This window comes from Antechinus flavipes, chromosome 2 (assembly GCF_016432865.1).
Source record: "Antechinus flavipes isolate AdamAnt ecotype Samford, QLD, Australia chromosome 2, AdamAnt_v2, whole genome shotgun sequence".
Taxonomy (NCBI): domain Eukaryota; kingdom Metazoa; phylum Chordata; class Mammalia; order Dasyuromorphia; family Dasyuridae; genus Antechinus; species Antechinus flavipes.
Genome location: NC_067399.1, coordinates 655232063 through 655247673, shown reverse-complemented (window position 1 = coordinate 655247673; position 15611 = coordinate 655232063). Strand labels below are relative to the sequence as shown.

At 46.6% G+C, this 15611-nt stretch overlaps 1 protein-coding gene across 1 annotated transcript in view; it reads left to right on the top strand.

Annotated features, from left to right (window-relative positions):
• The window catches only part of COL13A1 (collagen type XIII alpha 1 chain), a 118799-nt gene that overhangs the window by 18308 nt on the left and 84880 nt on the right, over positions 1 to 15611 (top strand). Inside the window, exons 5-9 of the mRNA XM_051982548.1 lie at positions 5405 to 5440; positions 7363 to 7389; positions 9076 to 9102; positions 12795 to 12821; positions 13143 to 13169. Coding sequence (XP_051838508.1) covers positions 5405 to 5440; positions 7363 to 7389; positions 9076 to 9102; positions 12795 to 12821; positions 13143 to 13169 — 144 coding nt within the window. The remainder of the gene's footprint in view (positions 1 to 5404; positions 5441 to 7362; positions 7390 to 9075; positions 9103 to 12794; positions 12822 to 13142; positions 13170 to 15611) is intronic.

Genomic DNA, 15611 nt, shown 5'->3' with positions numbered 1-15611 from the left:
TCATGGATCACGAATTTAAAGTTGTAAGGGGTTTTGAGGTCACCTAGTCCAACTTCTTCATTTGACAGATAAAGCCTGAAAAGGGAGGTAGCTCACAAGATCACACAGGCATGGAAGATCTAGGATTCAAATCAAGGATTTCTTAGCTTCAATTCCAGTGTCCACTAAGTCTTTCTGCTAAGATAAAGTTAAGTTCTTCCTCTCCAGAGCTATCGGTCTCAGCTTGTTCTCTTTGGCCAATGTAGATGAGGGCATTTTAGGATGAGGACCCTGTTTGGACATGACTGTCAACTCTGTAGCTTATCCCAGGTATACCCATTTAGTGGTCCTCTTCCAAATGCTTGGAAATCCATTGTTTTCTCTATCACTCAGGCCTAAGGGAGGACAGAGATTCCAGTGAACTCTTCAGACCTTCATCAGGAGTATCCTCTGTGGATAAAGAGTTCAGGCTAGATAACCAGAATGGTGCTATGGCTCTGGGGGCAAAGGGCCAGACACCAAACCTTGGCCCTTTTTTGTGCCTTTCCTTTCCTGATTCCTCTTAATGCTCTTGTCTTCCCACTGAGATTGCTTCCAATTTACCCTTTATACTGCACATTTCTTTTATGAATGTGTATTGTATATATGTATGTCTTTATATAAATATAATCATGTGCATGTTGTCTTTTCCATTGGATTATGAGCCTTGAAGGTCTTTCTTTGCAACCTCAGAGCTTAGCCTGGCACTTGCTAAGCATTTAATAAAAGTTTGTTGACCTTGTGACCTGAGACAAGACATTTCTCATTTCTCAAAAGAGGGACCAGGGCCGAACCGGTCTCTTAACACATTCCTTGAGATAGTTGCCTTGATTAGAGTTCCAAGCTTCCTCTCGGATAAATGGTCCCAGACCTGAGCAGAGGAAAGAAGGGAGACACACAGGCAAATGGGAAGGTCCCAGAGGACAGTCGGCCCTTCTGCCAAATGATTTTCTCATTTCCCCTGGAGCAGAGGGAATCCCAACAACAAGGGCCTCCTTAAGCTTTTTAATCTGGCTAGACTCTTCATTCTTGAGAGTTGTTCCCTGCTGACAGAGCAGCCGCCATCTTTTTACAAACGGGATGAATATCTGTACAGTGTAAACAGCATCCAGAAAAGGGACTCGAGGAGCTTTCCTCCTGCTCCTGACCTTTTGTCAAGCCTTTTTCGGTGTTGAGATTAATCTATGGCCAGGCAGAACAGAGAGCAGCTGAAAGTTTACACAAAAGTTTCCAAGGCCAAACTGAACTGTTTCCGGGTTTTCTCCTCAAAAACTATTCTTAGCACCACTTGTCCCCAGGAGAAGCCTGAATGGCGGAGGGAGGGCCTTTTGATTTATGAATGGATTCCCCTCCCTTCCTAACCTTTGGGAAGTCTGCCACAAGTAGGTCCCACAGTACCTCTCTGACCCCTCTTCCAACTCGCAGACACCAGACACTGGGTGGAGTAGGTTGGCAGGATAGGTGATATACACTGAATTATAGAAAGATGTCTTTTAGCCAAATAATTCCCTATAGAAGAATCCCTAGGATCGTGGAGCAGGAAAGGACGTTGAAGTCAGACGAAGGTTAGAGTTAGAGGGGAGACACACCGGTGTTGTGTTTAATCTGAAAGGATTCAGGTCTCGTCCCCTACTTGGGTTCTGCTTGAAGGAATTGCAAACCATTTTTTCAAGAAATCTCAGTGATAAAGCCAGCTAGATGGGCATCAATACTTAGATCAGAATTAAAGGGCAACCATCAGTACCTAGATCAGAGACATACCTGACAATTACCAGAATCAAATAGGAGGAGAAATTAGAGACGATGAAATATCACGGAAAGATTCTTGGATTCAAGAAACCCGGGCCCTAACCTTGGCTTCTACATTTGCCCCCTATGTGATCTGGGGCAAGTCTCAACCCTTTTGGACTGGATTATCTGAGGTCTTTTTCAGCTCTAGTGAATTATGGGTGCTTGGGATTAGGCTGGACCCCATTTGGGAAACCACAAGGCACTTTCAATGACCCCAAACTTCTTGCAACAACCCATTTTGTGAACACGGCTCTTCTTCCAGAGTGCCATATGTCTGAGAAGTTTGGAATTACCGCTGACTGGTAAACAGTTTCTTCCCACTGATGACTTGCACATGAGAAAGAACATAAAAGGCTTCATTAAGGCCTGAAGAAGGAGGTGGGGCTGTTGGGCAGCGAGAGTGAAGGATAACAGATGGACAGCCCCAGGATGGATGGGATATTGGAGAAATCAGGGATGGGCCTCCACCACATTGAGTCAGTGTTTATAAAGAGGCTCTGAAAGAACCGGGGGATGGAGTCTGGTCCCACTGAAGGGGCTTAGAGGGGGAAGCACGTCTAAGACCCCAACAACCTGCAAACTGCATGGTGAATGGCCAAGCTAGTCGGTCATTGAAAAAGACCTTAGAGAAGAGAAGGCCGGTGACTTCGCTATGGACTCCTATTTCATTGAGCTTGCTTCCTTACTTGCTTGACGTGGTAATCTGGACAAGTAGCCACGCAATCAGCATCCGTGGTGATCCCCACCTGCCCAAGATCAACCCAAATTCATTGTTCGGAACTGACATTGGCAAAAGAAGAGGAAACTTGTTTAAAGTCTCCCTGGAATTGTTCTTCCTTTGGTTTCAGAGACTTCTCTCTATTCCCAACCGTGCTGAAAGCCGTAACATGAGTGAATGACGCCAAAGACAGACTCAGGCGTTCGCGTGTTGAAGCCATAGTACCATGGTTCCCATTGGGGAACTCCATGATCACCATCCTCAGTGGATAATCCCTCTGCTGGACAAGTCGTGGATCTCAAGGATACAAAGAGGGCCCCATGTAAACTAGAAAATTTGTAGCAATGTTTGATGTCTTCACAAGGAATGGAAATAAAGTAGCTAGAGCCTAAACAAATCATTGTATGTGAATGTAACTGAATGTTACTACACCCTAAGAAGTATGAGTGAAGGATTCAGAGAAGAGTGGGAAGACAGATAAAATGTAGCAGATGGAGGAAGGCAACCTGGAAAAGTTCCCGATTCTGGAGTCAGTGCCTCGGTTCAGATTCCGCCATCGACCCAGCTGTGTGATCTTTGGCCAATTACTTGATCTTATTGGCCCTCACTTACCTCCTTTGTATGGTGAGAAGATTGGACTCAGTGCTCTCCGAGGGCTCTTCCCCTGTAGATCCATGATCCTAAGCAGAACCAAGAAAGCGATATGCCCAATACAATCAACTCCACGAGAAGAACTGAAGGAGATGTATGTGTGATTGTTATTTATATCTCCTCCTTGACTTCCCAGGAAAAGATGACTGATATATTAACTCCAGGTTGCCTATTTCATTGGGCTTGTATTCTACAGAGTTCACTATACTCAGAAAGCACAACAAAGAACAAAACAAAAACAAAAACAAAGAAATTGAACACTAATTAAAATCAAGAAGTTTGGTCCCAAAGAAGAAATGAGACAATTCACCTCCCTCCCTTCACTGAAGAAATGAAGGAAAGAGAGTAAAATTATGGGTACAGGCAGGCTCAGCGGGTGTGTTTAAATTGGGGTTTTCCTTTTTTTTTTTATTCTTTGTTACAAATGATGGTTCCATGGGAAGGAAGAAAGAGAAATATCTTTGGAAATGATGATGATATTTAAAACATATTACCCCACTTGCAGAAAACTCATGGGCAAATGAGGAAATTCCACTACCCACCTTTTCTAGCTTTAGGAGAAGAAGGCTCAAGATCTGGTCCCCAATCCCCAAATCCCATTCAACATTTCCTTCCCCTTCTCCCTGGCTAAGGGGGGAGATAAGGAGGGAAAAGAACTATAATTCCCAAGGTACTCAGCTGTCCCAGTTCCCAACATGTGTGCATGAGATTTTCAGCAGGTGAACAGTCTTATAAATATAAATATCTTGGGGGACAGTTAGTTGGTGTAGCAAATAAAGCACCAACCCTGAAGTCAGGAGGATCTAAATTCAAATCTGGCCTCAGACACTTAATACTTCCTGGCTGTGTGACCATGGGCAAGTCACTTAACCCCAATTGCCTCAGCAAAATATATATATTAATTAATATTAATTAACAAATCAATTATTAATAATTAATAAAACATAAATATATAATAAATATTTATATAATATATATAATATAATAAATAAGAAACATAAATTAATTAATTAATTTAAAAAACAATTTTTCCACTGAAGTACTCCCAGTGTTTCCTTAAGATATGGTGATGACTCCAGGTTTTCAAAGGGGCAGGATTTTGTGTGATTCTATGTGTTTGTTCCTTGAATCCTAAAAGTGCCTTTTTGTGAAGGTGGGACATTATCTTACAGATGAGGAAGCAGGCCCAGGGTGCCAAGTGAGTTTTGCCTTTTATTTAGGTAGGGATGGAGACACATCTCAAATATTGAGTTGTCCACTTCATCTTCTTCCCTTCCACTCATAGCATAAAGTCAAGTTACAGAGAAAGAAAGTGAGGGAGAGGAAGTGATCTGCCTGTGGTCAATCACACAGCTGGCCAGTTCTCCCGATTCCCAATCAAGTTCTTTTCCCTTCCTACTATTTTGTCTTTCATAAGGCCATCTTGAGTGCTAGGAAATCCCCTTGAACCCATCACTATCTCCTTCCCCCTCCCCAATTTAAAATAGGCACATTTGCCAACTACACATAGGCGCATGTGCAAGGCATTCTGGGTATGCCCTGCCACATCAAAATGGTCCCAAACAAATACAGTATTTTCCACCTCATGTTTAAAAATTGTATTTTTAAAATAAAATGTAGTTGCTAATTTAAAATTAAGTTTAGCTAAGTTTTCATTTATGTGAATAAAAATAATAGCATTTATAAAAGAGTCTTTAATAAATGTTTGCATTTTCAAAAAATCCCCGGTTACAACCCCTAATGAAGCATACTTACATGTCTTTGATTAGGACTATGTCTCATTTGCACTTTGTAGGAATCTCAGTGCTCTACATACAGTCAGGACTTAATAAATGTTTGTTGACTGAATGAATTTCAGAAAATTCTTCCAGCTTTTCTCTGTGTGTCCCCCCTCCAGGCTCACTAGTTTTTGTCTTCTCTTTCTGTCATTCAAAGAAAATAGCAATATGTAGGGAAAGGAAAGTCAGTGAACCTGGGTTCAAATCTTGGTCCCATCATTTCCTGGTGTACAACTTTGGGCATGTTACTTTCCTTTTCTGGGTCCCAGTTTCCACAACTGTACAATGACAGGATTCCACTGGATGATCAGCAAGGTCGATCCCAGCTCTAGAACCCAAAGTTATTGCTGTAAGAAGAAAAGGGGGTTTGGAGCCTCTGTGTGGGAGGAGCTCTCCTCTCCTGGGTTTGTTCACTTTTGTGATTATTCTTTCTTTTTCTCCTTCTCAGGGTCAGCCCGGCACAAGAGGCTTTCCTGGATTTCCGGTGAGGGGGGAGGGTTTATGTAATGTCCCTGTCCATCCATGTCAGCCAGACCTCATTGCTCTGAGTTACCAGTTGCATTGACATTCCCACTGGAAGCAACAGTGGCTCTTTCATGGAACGCTCTACTCCTCAGCCTTCCAAAAGTGTGGCCGACTGTGGGATAGCTCTGAGCTCAGACCACTTCTGGGGGAGGTGGAAGGGAAAGAGAGAGAGACAGAAAGACAGAGAGAGAGAGAGAGAGACAGAGACAGAGAGAGAGAGAGACAGATAGAAACAGAGAGAGACAGATAGAGACAGAGACAGAGACAGAGAGAGACAGACAGAGACAGACAGACAGACAGAGACAGATAGAAACAGAGAGAGACAGATAGAGACAGAGACAGAGACAGAGAGAAGAGACAGAGAGACAGACAGAAACAGAGACAGAGACAGAGAAAGAGAAAGAGCAATGAAACCCAGAAATCTCTAACCACCCACAGCCTGACACTGTAATTTTCAACGTTTTTCAGTTGTTTCAGTCGTGTCCGACTGTCCATGACCCCATTTGGGGTTTTCTTGGAAAAGATAGTGGTGTGGGTTGCCATTTTCATATCCAGTTCATTTTAAAGATGAGGAGACTGAGGTATACAGGGTTAAATGACTTGTTCAGGCTCACAGCTAGGAAGGTAAGATTTGAACTTAGGGAAGTGCCTCTTCCTGATTCCAGACCCAGCATTTGATCCACTGCCCGTTTTACCATAATAGGGGATTCAGAAAGATTTACCCTGGAGGGAAGGGGCCTCTAACCTGGCTTAGACACAGAGAAGAGATAATAATCGTTAATATTTCCATAGCATTTTAGAGTTTACAAAGCCCTTTACACTTATCTTCACCACAGCTCTGAGAGGAAGGTGCTTCTATTACTCCCATTTTACAGGTAACGAAACTGACAGAAGTTAGGTGACTTAACCAGAGTCACACAGCTGTCAAGTGTCTGAGGTTTGATTTGAACTCAGTACTTCCTGACTCCAGGCCCAGTGCTCTAGTCAGCTGCAGGAGCCAAGGAATGGGGAAGGTACCTGAAGCAGCCTGGCTAGATCAGAGATTTTAGAGTCTAGCCGGCCTAGATTTGAATCCTTCTTCTGCAACTGGCTAGTTATATGACCCTGGACAAGTCACTTACTTTTGCATGCCTCAATTTCCGCACCGGTAAAATGAAAGATTTGGGCTAAATGGCCTCTAAGGTCTCTTCCAATTCGATCTCTATGATCCTAAGTTTATTAGTTGTTCTAGTTCTCAGCTTCTTCACACATTGCCTTCTAAGGCCTTCTGAAGCTTTGTGGCCCAATGATGCTCCCATTGTGGCCGGTTTATAGGTTTGACAGGTAGAAAATGGGCAAGAGCCAAGTGGCAACAGGGACAATAAAACACACAGCTACAAGTCTTGTCAACATGAAGAGGAGCCTCGAATCCCACTAGCCAGGGGAATTACCACAACAGAAAGACCAGCTGACATATTGAGCTTCCATATGGGAGAGAAGGATGCTGGGAATTTTTCAAAGGCTCATATACTGGAAGGGATCACACAGGTCAGTTAATTCAATATTTTCATTTACAAAATGAGGAAACTGAGATATATAGAAGTCAAATGATTTAACTGCATTCATTTGGAAGTGCCACATGTGGGAATCAGAATCAACTCTTCCTCACCCCAAGTCGGGTGCTTTATGCACTGTGCCATTTTTGAATAGTGGAGTCTGTTTGGGGACTGAGGGATTCCATCCAAAGCACAGTTCCCAGGAGGTACCTCTTCCTTATGGCCCTCTTCTCAGGGGCTGAGTGGGAGAGGCAAGGTTCCCTGGGAGAGAGGCCATCATGATGTTTAAGGGCACATACAACCCATAATGGACACACTGACCCTTTTCTCTTTTTCTCTGTTTCAGGGCCCCATCGGCTTAGATGGCAAACCAGTAAGTGACTACTTTTTCCTTGAGCTAAAGTTTTACCCTTCTCCTGGTACCAGGTCACGTACACCTAAGTCTTGTGGGCGCCCTGAGAAATTCTTGGCTGTGAAGATCTCTGGAGCTAATTAAAGGAACAGAAAATATGGTTCTCTTTAAGGATCTGGGAGAGCAACAATTCTATCCTTGGAAAGGGGAAAGGAAAGGGGTTCCAGAGCTGTGTAACGTTTAAGAGACGGCCCTCACAGCCAAGGTCATCCTTGGAGCAGAATTTCACAGGCACACATCTGAGGCCCAGTGCTCACAGCCAGAGGCTTGCCAAAGGGAACAGTGAAAGGGGGATGAGGAAGGGAGGGAGCCATGGCAGGGCTGGAATTGGGTATGGACTCAGGAAGGCAGCAGGTAGCGGGGAAAAGAGATTAAAAACAAGACAGGGGACTCACTCACATACGTTCAGCCCATGATCTCCCCCATCCCTAACATCACCCTCTTCCCACCACCTCCACCTCACTTCTTTCCCTTCATTAAGAATAATTGACATTTCTGGAGCATTTTAATTTCCATTTCCAAATCGTTTCTCCATAAAACATATATTCTGTCTCCATTTTATAGATAAGGAAAATGAAGCCCATTAAGGGGAAGGGACTTGCCCACAGTTTCCCAGCCAAGATTCAAAATTCGATTTCTAGATCCTGCCCGGTATAGTAGGAAATATCTCCCCCTTGAAATTTGAAGTCCTGGTTTCAGATTTCAGCTCTCATTCTTACAGTTTAAAAGCAGACAGTTATTAGGCACCTACTGTGTGCCAGACACTAGGATACAGAGATAGAAGACAAAAGGAAAATAGTCCCCTCCCTACATTGTCTGGATATCTCCTGGTATAAATGTTTTTGTAGAGTTTTGCATTGGGGAGGGGCCTAGTCTGATTTTCTCCCCTGAGGAGTCCCCAGACCCAAATCCTGCCTAGAGAAAGAGGTCCCCATGGATCAAGAATGCCCACGTTGCCACCATTGCCAAGAGAGGGTGAAGCAGCGAAGGAGGAGTTGGTGTGTCAGAGCCTGTGGGCAGCAAGGAGTCAGCTCCTTCAGGAGCTCCTGGAGGAAAATGCCAGCTTGCTCCTGGGCAGGGCCAGCTCTGCACCCATTGAGGGCCACACACACTGAAGACCAGAGAACTAACAGCTGGCATCCCCAGGACGGACTAGCCCATGTTTACACAGTTCAGCCACAAAGGCCGGGGTGTCTCCGTCTTTCCCACTCAAGCAACCAGGACTCCTTAGTGTAGCCTAAGTTTGGGAAGGGAATCACACTTTTCCTCAGTAGAAAAGCATCTTGCACTGCTCGCAGTCCCTTATACACACACACACACTCCAACCAGCTGCTTTGGTGGAAGGAAGGAAGGAAGGAAGGAAGGAAGGAAGGAAGGAAGGAAGGAAGGAAGGAAGGAAGGAAGGAAGAAGAAGGAAAGAAGGAAGGAAGGAAGGAGGAAGGAAGGAAGAAGAAGGAAGGAAGGAAGGAAGGAAGGAAGGAAGGAAGGAAGGAAGGAAGGAAGGAAGGAAGGAAGGAAGGAAGGAAGGAAGGAAGGAAGGAAGAAGGAAGGAAGGAAGGAAGGAAGGGAGGGAGGGAAGTGAAGAGGTGGAGCAGGCTTCTGTGTTTAGCACTTATCCTCTGTCGCTCTCACTGTCTTCTCTTTCAGGGTTTCCCTGGCCCGAAGGGGGAGATGGTAAGCTCTTGTAGCAGGGATGGAGGGGTGAGGGGGGTCTCCCGGGCCATGGCACAAACCATGTTGAAACAGGGAGCCCTCACATTTGAAGCACAGCCCATTTGTTCCCAAGCCTGGGTCACCCAGCAGGGGAGAAGCCACTGTGGCCAGGCTAGCTGGCCCTCCCTCCTTGTGGAGCAGAGGAAGGCACATTCGGCCTTGGGCAAGTGGACCTGGGTTCGAGTCCTGACTCTAAGACCCAGTAGCTGTGAGATCCTTGGTGCTGGAAGGGACTCTGGACCCTTCCTCTTATTGTACAGCTCAGGAAAATAAGGCTGGGAAGAGTTTAGTTGAATTGCCCGAGATCACTGAGGGAGCAAGTATGAGAGCTAGCACTCAAGCCTGTGTCCTCTGACCCAAGCCCTCCATGTCTTTTACACCCCCATAATCCCTTCATACACCAGATCTCTCTGAGCCTCATTTCCTCATCTGTAAAATGGGGATATTCAAAAGACATGAAAAGCATTTCCAGGCTCTGCTGCCTGTTGGATAATCCCCGGGGCTGAGAAGGGATTCTGCCCGGCTTCCCTGCCTCCACCTCCTGGTTTGTGGGTATTTCTGGGTGTTTGTGTGTGTGCTTGTGTCTGTGAGGGAGACTGTCTTTGTGTGTTCGTGTGTATTTGTGTTTGTATGGGTATGTTTGTAGGGGGGTGTTTATGTGCCTTGTCTGTATGTGGCTGTTTTGTTCTGCAGGGAGCTTGGGCCCTGCTGGGTTGGGGAAGCCCCCCTAGGCCAGAGCCCGACTGGAGAGGGGCCGAGCACGGGAGCACAGGCAGCATCACACCTGTGAGCCCAGGGTCCTCCCCGTGGCAGGGCCTGGAGGGGGGCGGGCCTTCCTTCCGGCCCCTCGGGCGGCCCTTCCCAGCCACAATGGCTCAGGCTGCCCAGTCCCGAGCCCCCTTCTCCCAAGGCTGGCCCGGCTGCTCACAGGACACAGCTCCTGAAAAATGGCGGCCAGACCTTCTGCCCCTGGATGGAAACCCAGACAGGGAAGCGGGACCGAGTTCTAGTCTAGCTCACTCAGGCTGTGACCGTGAACAGGTTTCTTCGTTTTCCTGGGCCCCGGCTGTGTTCCCTCATTTATTCACTTGCCAGATTTTTTTAGAAGTCCCTCTGTCTGCAGGACACCGAGCTAAGCAGGCCTCGGGAAGAGAGAATAGTTTGGAGAGAGTGACCGCTCCTCTCCTCCCATGATAAGGGCCTAGAGAGGGTTTAGCCGGACCTCGGAGGAGGAGTCCCTGCCCTCATAGAGGGGAAATCACACACGCGAATGACTGTGACACATAATGTCCCCAGGGAGGGGCACCGGGAAGGCATAAATCAGTGCTCTAGAGGTCTGTCGCAGGTCCCCCGAGGCTCAGGCAGGTATCGTAGAGACCCTCGGCAGGCCCAGAGCGTTCCCGAGGTGGCACGTGGGCTTTCCGTGTCAGCTGGGACTGGGCCAAGACCACAAGCCGAGGTGATCTTTACTTTCACATTTACTGTTGCATCCCAGCGAGGTTCATGGGGACATTTAGAGCTTACGAGGTCAGGGGGTCCAGCTTCTCCATATTTCAGATGAGGAGACTGAGACCCATAAAGATGAAGTCGCCTTCTCTGCTTCTTGCCCTCGCATCTCTAGACTGTGGCCCTTCACAAGCGCCGTGAGCTGGGGTAGCTAATCTCCCCCTCTCTCTGGGGCTCAGTTTGCCCTTCTGTAAAACAGCTGAGGCGGGGATGATGTACCTACCAGCTCAGTGAGCACGGCCTTTGTATGTAAGGAGAAGGAAAATGTACTCCCTAGGCCCACAGCTTCGGTCTTCCCAGCCTGTCTGCGGGCCTTCCGTTACTGGGCTGATCCCATCACCCTGTGAAGCCCAAAGAGCCAGTGGAAGGAAAGGAGGGACGGCATGTGGGGAGGTGTGTGCGCTCCTCCTCCAGAGACCCCAGTCTGTCTTCTGCCTCCCCTCCTTCCTCATCACCATCTATCACAAGGAGACAGCCCTCAGCCCCGCCGGCCTCCCTTTGACTTGACAGCTAGGAACTACTCATTCAGCACCGCTGCTTAAAGTAATTATCCTGCCCTGTTTATCATCTGCTGCTGCCCTCCGCCTTCTGACATCTTTCAGAGACTCTCACTCATTCTTCTCTCTTTCATCTCTCTCTTTCTCTCTTTCTCTCTGTCTCTGTCTCTCTTTTTTCTCTCTCTCTTTCTGTCTCTCTCTCTCTCTCTCTCTCTCTCTCTGTCTCTGTCTTTTTCTCTTTGTGTCTCACTCTGTGTCTCTGTCTCTTGTCACTCTCTCTTTCTGTGTCTCTCTCTGTGTGTTTCTGTCTCTCTGTCTCTGTCTCTCTGTCTTTCTTTTTTCTCTCTCTCTGTCTCTTTCTCTTTGTGTCTCTCTCTGTTTCTCTCTGTCTCTCTCTCTCTCTCTTTCTCTTTGTGTCTCTCTGTCTCTGTCTCTGTCTCTCTGTCTCTGTCTCTCCCCCTCCTTCCCTCATTTCCTCTCTCTCTGCCTTTCTCTTTCTGTGTTTCTTTCTGTGTCTCTGTCTCTATCTTTTTCTCTGTCTCTTTTTCTTTGTGTCTCTGTGTGTGCGTCTCTCTCTGTCTCTCTCTGTCTCTCTTTCTCTTTGTCTCTCTCTCTCTCTCTCTCTCTCTCTCTCTCTCTCTCTCTCTCTCTCTGTCTCTGTCTCTCTCTCTGTCTCTGTCTCTCCCCCTCCTTCCCTCATTTCCTCTCTCTCTGCCTCTCTCTTTCTGTGTCTCTCTCTGTGTGTCTCTGTCTCTCCCCTCTCCCCTCCTCTCCCTCCCTTGGAGGCCATCATATGTCCAACACCTTCATTCTACAGATAAGGAAACAGGCCCAGAGACATTCAAGGATTTGCCCAGAGTCATCGGGCCAATGAGTGTCTGAGGCTGGATCCAAGTCCGCTTCTCCCCGAAGGCAGGAAGTGTTTCATTATGTTCCTGGACCCTGGCATAAGGCCCAGTGCACAGTAGGCCCCTCGTTGATAAATGCCCCTCAAACTGAACATCATTCCGCCTGCTTCCTGCGCCTTGGTGATACCAGACCGTGTTTCAGTTCCTTCCTGTAGAGGTTGGGGTCGGTGGAGACTTTGGGCAAAGACTCTCCCGCCCCTGACTACTCCTGGATGTTTTTTAATGAAGGGGGAGGGCACCCCACCTGCTTGCCAAGGGCAGTTAAAGAAATAAATCAAGCTTTTCCCCACTCACTTCCACCTTCTTTCCCTCTCCCCACTCTGAGTGAGATAATAATAATTATTAACATTATGATTATATTAATATAATTATAATTCAATATAAGTGATGATGTTTTAATAATAACTAGCATTTATGTTGTGCTTTGCAAAGCACTCATTACAAATTACAAAAAAGTTCATAGAGGATTTCCCAACAATCCTATGCCGTGCTATTTAATTAACCACATTTGACAAATGAGGAAACTGAGGCTGAAACATGGAGTCCAAGATCACTTGAGCAAAAAGTCTAAGCAAGAGCAGAATTCAGGTCCTCCTGACTTCAGGCCTAGTGTTCTACCTAGAAAGTCACCAGCTACCGGGAAGAAGCAGTGGCCCTGCCAGTGAAAACGCTGAAAACCTTTTGATTTTCTTTTTACTCCTCAACTTGTCTTGGCTGATTGAGTGTTTCCTTCTTCTCACAGGGTCTGTCGGGTCCCAAGGGACAACCGGTGAGTCCTCAGCCGGAGTCTGGCGCTTTCCCAGCTAGCTTTGAGTCAGCAGTATCTATTAAACACCTACTACGTGCCAGGCGCTGTGCTAAATTCTGGGGCTAAAAAAAAGGCAGAAGTCCAGTCCCTGCCTCCAGGAAGCTCCCAGTCTAAAGGGAAAACAACATGCCAATTTATAAGATCTAGTCAGAGCAGACAAAGGGAAGTCTCAGCGGGCAGATGCTAGCTGGGGAAGGGAGGGGGGAGGAGAACCAGGAAGGGATATTCTTTATCCCAGGTCTCAATCCTCACCTCTTTCCTTTTTCTAATTTCTCTTTGTAGGGACCCCCAGGACAAAAAGGAGAAAAGGTAAGTCCCACTGTGGATTTGTAGGATTTTTTTTTCCCTGAGACAATTGGGGTTAAGTGACTTGCTCAGGGTCACACAGCCAGGAAGTGTTAAGTGTCTGAGGCTAGATTTGAACTCAGATCTTCCTGACTTCAGGGCTGATGCTTTATCCACTGCACCACTTAGCTACCCCTGTGGGATTTATTTTTAATGAAATATGAAGCCTCTCAAGAGATGCAGAGAATTCATGGCTTCTTAGCGCTGATTTTTTTTGACAATGATTTGACATGGTATAGCATGGTAGGGAAAGGCAGCGGATAGAGTGCCTGACCTGGAGTCAAGGAGACTCATTTTCCTGAATTCAAATTCAGCCTCAGGTACCTCCTAGCTGGGCAAGTCACTTAACCCTGTTTGCCTCAGTTTCCCCATCTGTAAAGTGAGCTGGAGAAAGAAATGGCAAATCCCTCCAGTATCTCCGCCAAGAAAACCCCCAATGGGCCCACAAAGAGTCCGACACCATTGAACAACAAAATGATAAAATGAGCAGAGTGGAGAAAGCCTCGGATCAGGAGTCACAGAACCGGAGAGCTGGAAGCGACCTCAGCAGTCAGGAAGCCCTTCTTCAAGCATCCCTGAGCAGTGGTCCCCAACCTCCGCTCAAAGATCTCCAGATGGAGGGCTCCTCTACCCCGCCACCTCCAACAGCAGCCTTTTCAATTAAGACAGCTCCAGTCCTCAGGAAGGTTTCCTTGCTTTAAGCAGAAACGTGTCTCTTGGCAACTTCCAATCATTGTTCCCGATTCTGTCCCACGGGGCCTAGCGGAACGAGACTAATCCTTCTTCCACATGACAGCCATCCACATGCTCGAAGACCGAAATCGCATCCCGTCTCTCCAGACTAAACAGTCTCAGTGTCTTCAAAAAGCAAGTAACACTTTCCCAGCCGGCACTGAAGGGTAAAGAGACCCGGGTTCAAATGCTAGATTTGTTCTTTACTACCTGTTGGACCTGCGCAAGTAATTTCCCCTCCCTGGGACTCATTTTCCACTTCTGTATGAGACAGGAAGCAGATTACCCGGTCTCCAAGGTCCCTTCCAACTCTAACCCATTGCTAGGTGACATGTTTAGCCTGGAGGTAGACTGGTGGAGGAAGAAGGATTAGACGTGTCCTCCCGGGTCCCGGAGAGTGGAATTAGAAACAATTAGACATGATATAGACTCCTAGTTTTAGAACTGGAAAAAACCTTCGAGGCCATTGGGTCCAGCCTCCCTGTTTTGCAGATGACGGAACTGAGGCTGGCCCAGAATCAGACATCTGGTAAGCGATTAAGGGCAGACCTCGCCTCCACTCTACAAATCCAGTGTGCTTAGGGATAACGGCTTACCCGTGAAAGCTGGCCAACAGTGGAAGGGGTTATTGAGGAGACCCCCCCCCAGGCCTTGAAGGTCTTCAACAGAGTCTAGACGGCCACTGTCAGAGGTATTCCTATCAGGTATAGACTCAGAGAGATGCCAAAGAGGAGCCTCCCTGCTCTGAGAGTCCAAGGCTAGCTCTTCTCCGGCAGTAGAGCCAGACTTTTCATATGGTGAGCCCGACATCTGCTTTGAAGGTTACAGTGCTCTTCCAGTTCATGTTGGATGTGTTGTTATTTTTCAATCATTTTCAGCCATGTTCTACTTTTCAGGACCCCATTTAGAGTTTCCTTGACAAAAAATACTAAAGTGATATGCCATGTTCTTCTCCAACCCATTTTATAGATGAAGAAACCGAGGGTTAAGTGACTTGCCCAATGTCCGAGGTCACATTTGAACTCAGGAAGATAGTTCTTCCTGACTCCAGTGCTGGCATTTTATCTATGTACCACCTAGCTGCCTCCTCTGGGTACAGTTGGTTCATTATTATTATTATTATTATTATTATTATTATTATTATTATTATTAATTCGGCTATATTTGATTTTGAAAACAGAAAATTGGATGAGAAGCAAATCTAGTGGGCTCTGGAGCTCACCCAAAGGGTGAGCGTTATTCCAACCCTGCCCAAATACTGTTCTGGGAAGTGACAAGTTTCCTCCTGTACCCTCAGAGGAGAGAGAGCCAAAAAGAAGAAGAATGTGATCATACTTACATATTTTACACCCTGAGGTTTACAAAGCATTTTCTCCTTGCTGACCCCCATAAGACACGTGTGGAATCATTGTCCCTTTTTACATGGGAGTAAATGCTCAGCACAGTAAAATGACTTGTCCCAGGTGACACTGCTAGTCTAAGGCAACGTGCATTTGTTAAGCACTTACTGTATACCATATACAGTACTGTATACTGTATTCTAGGAATAGAAAAGAAAGAGGGCCAAGTTTCTCTTGCATACCAGCAGCATGGTGACTGGCAGATCGGGGAACCCTCAGTGGAAACTACCGGGCTTTGAATGGAAGGGGGCATCTTAACAATCGTCTTTGTCTT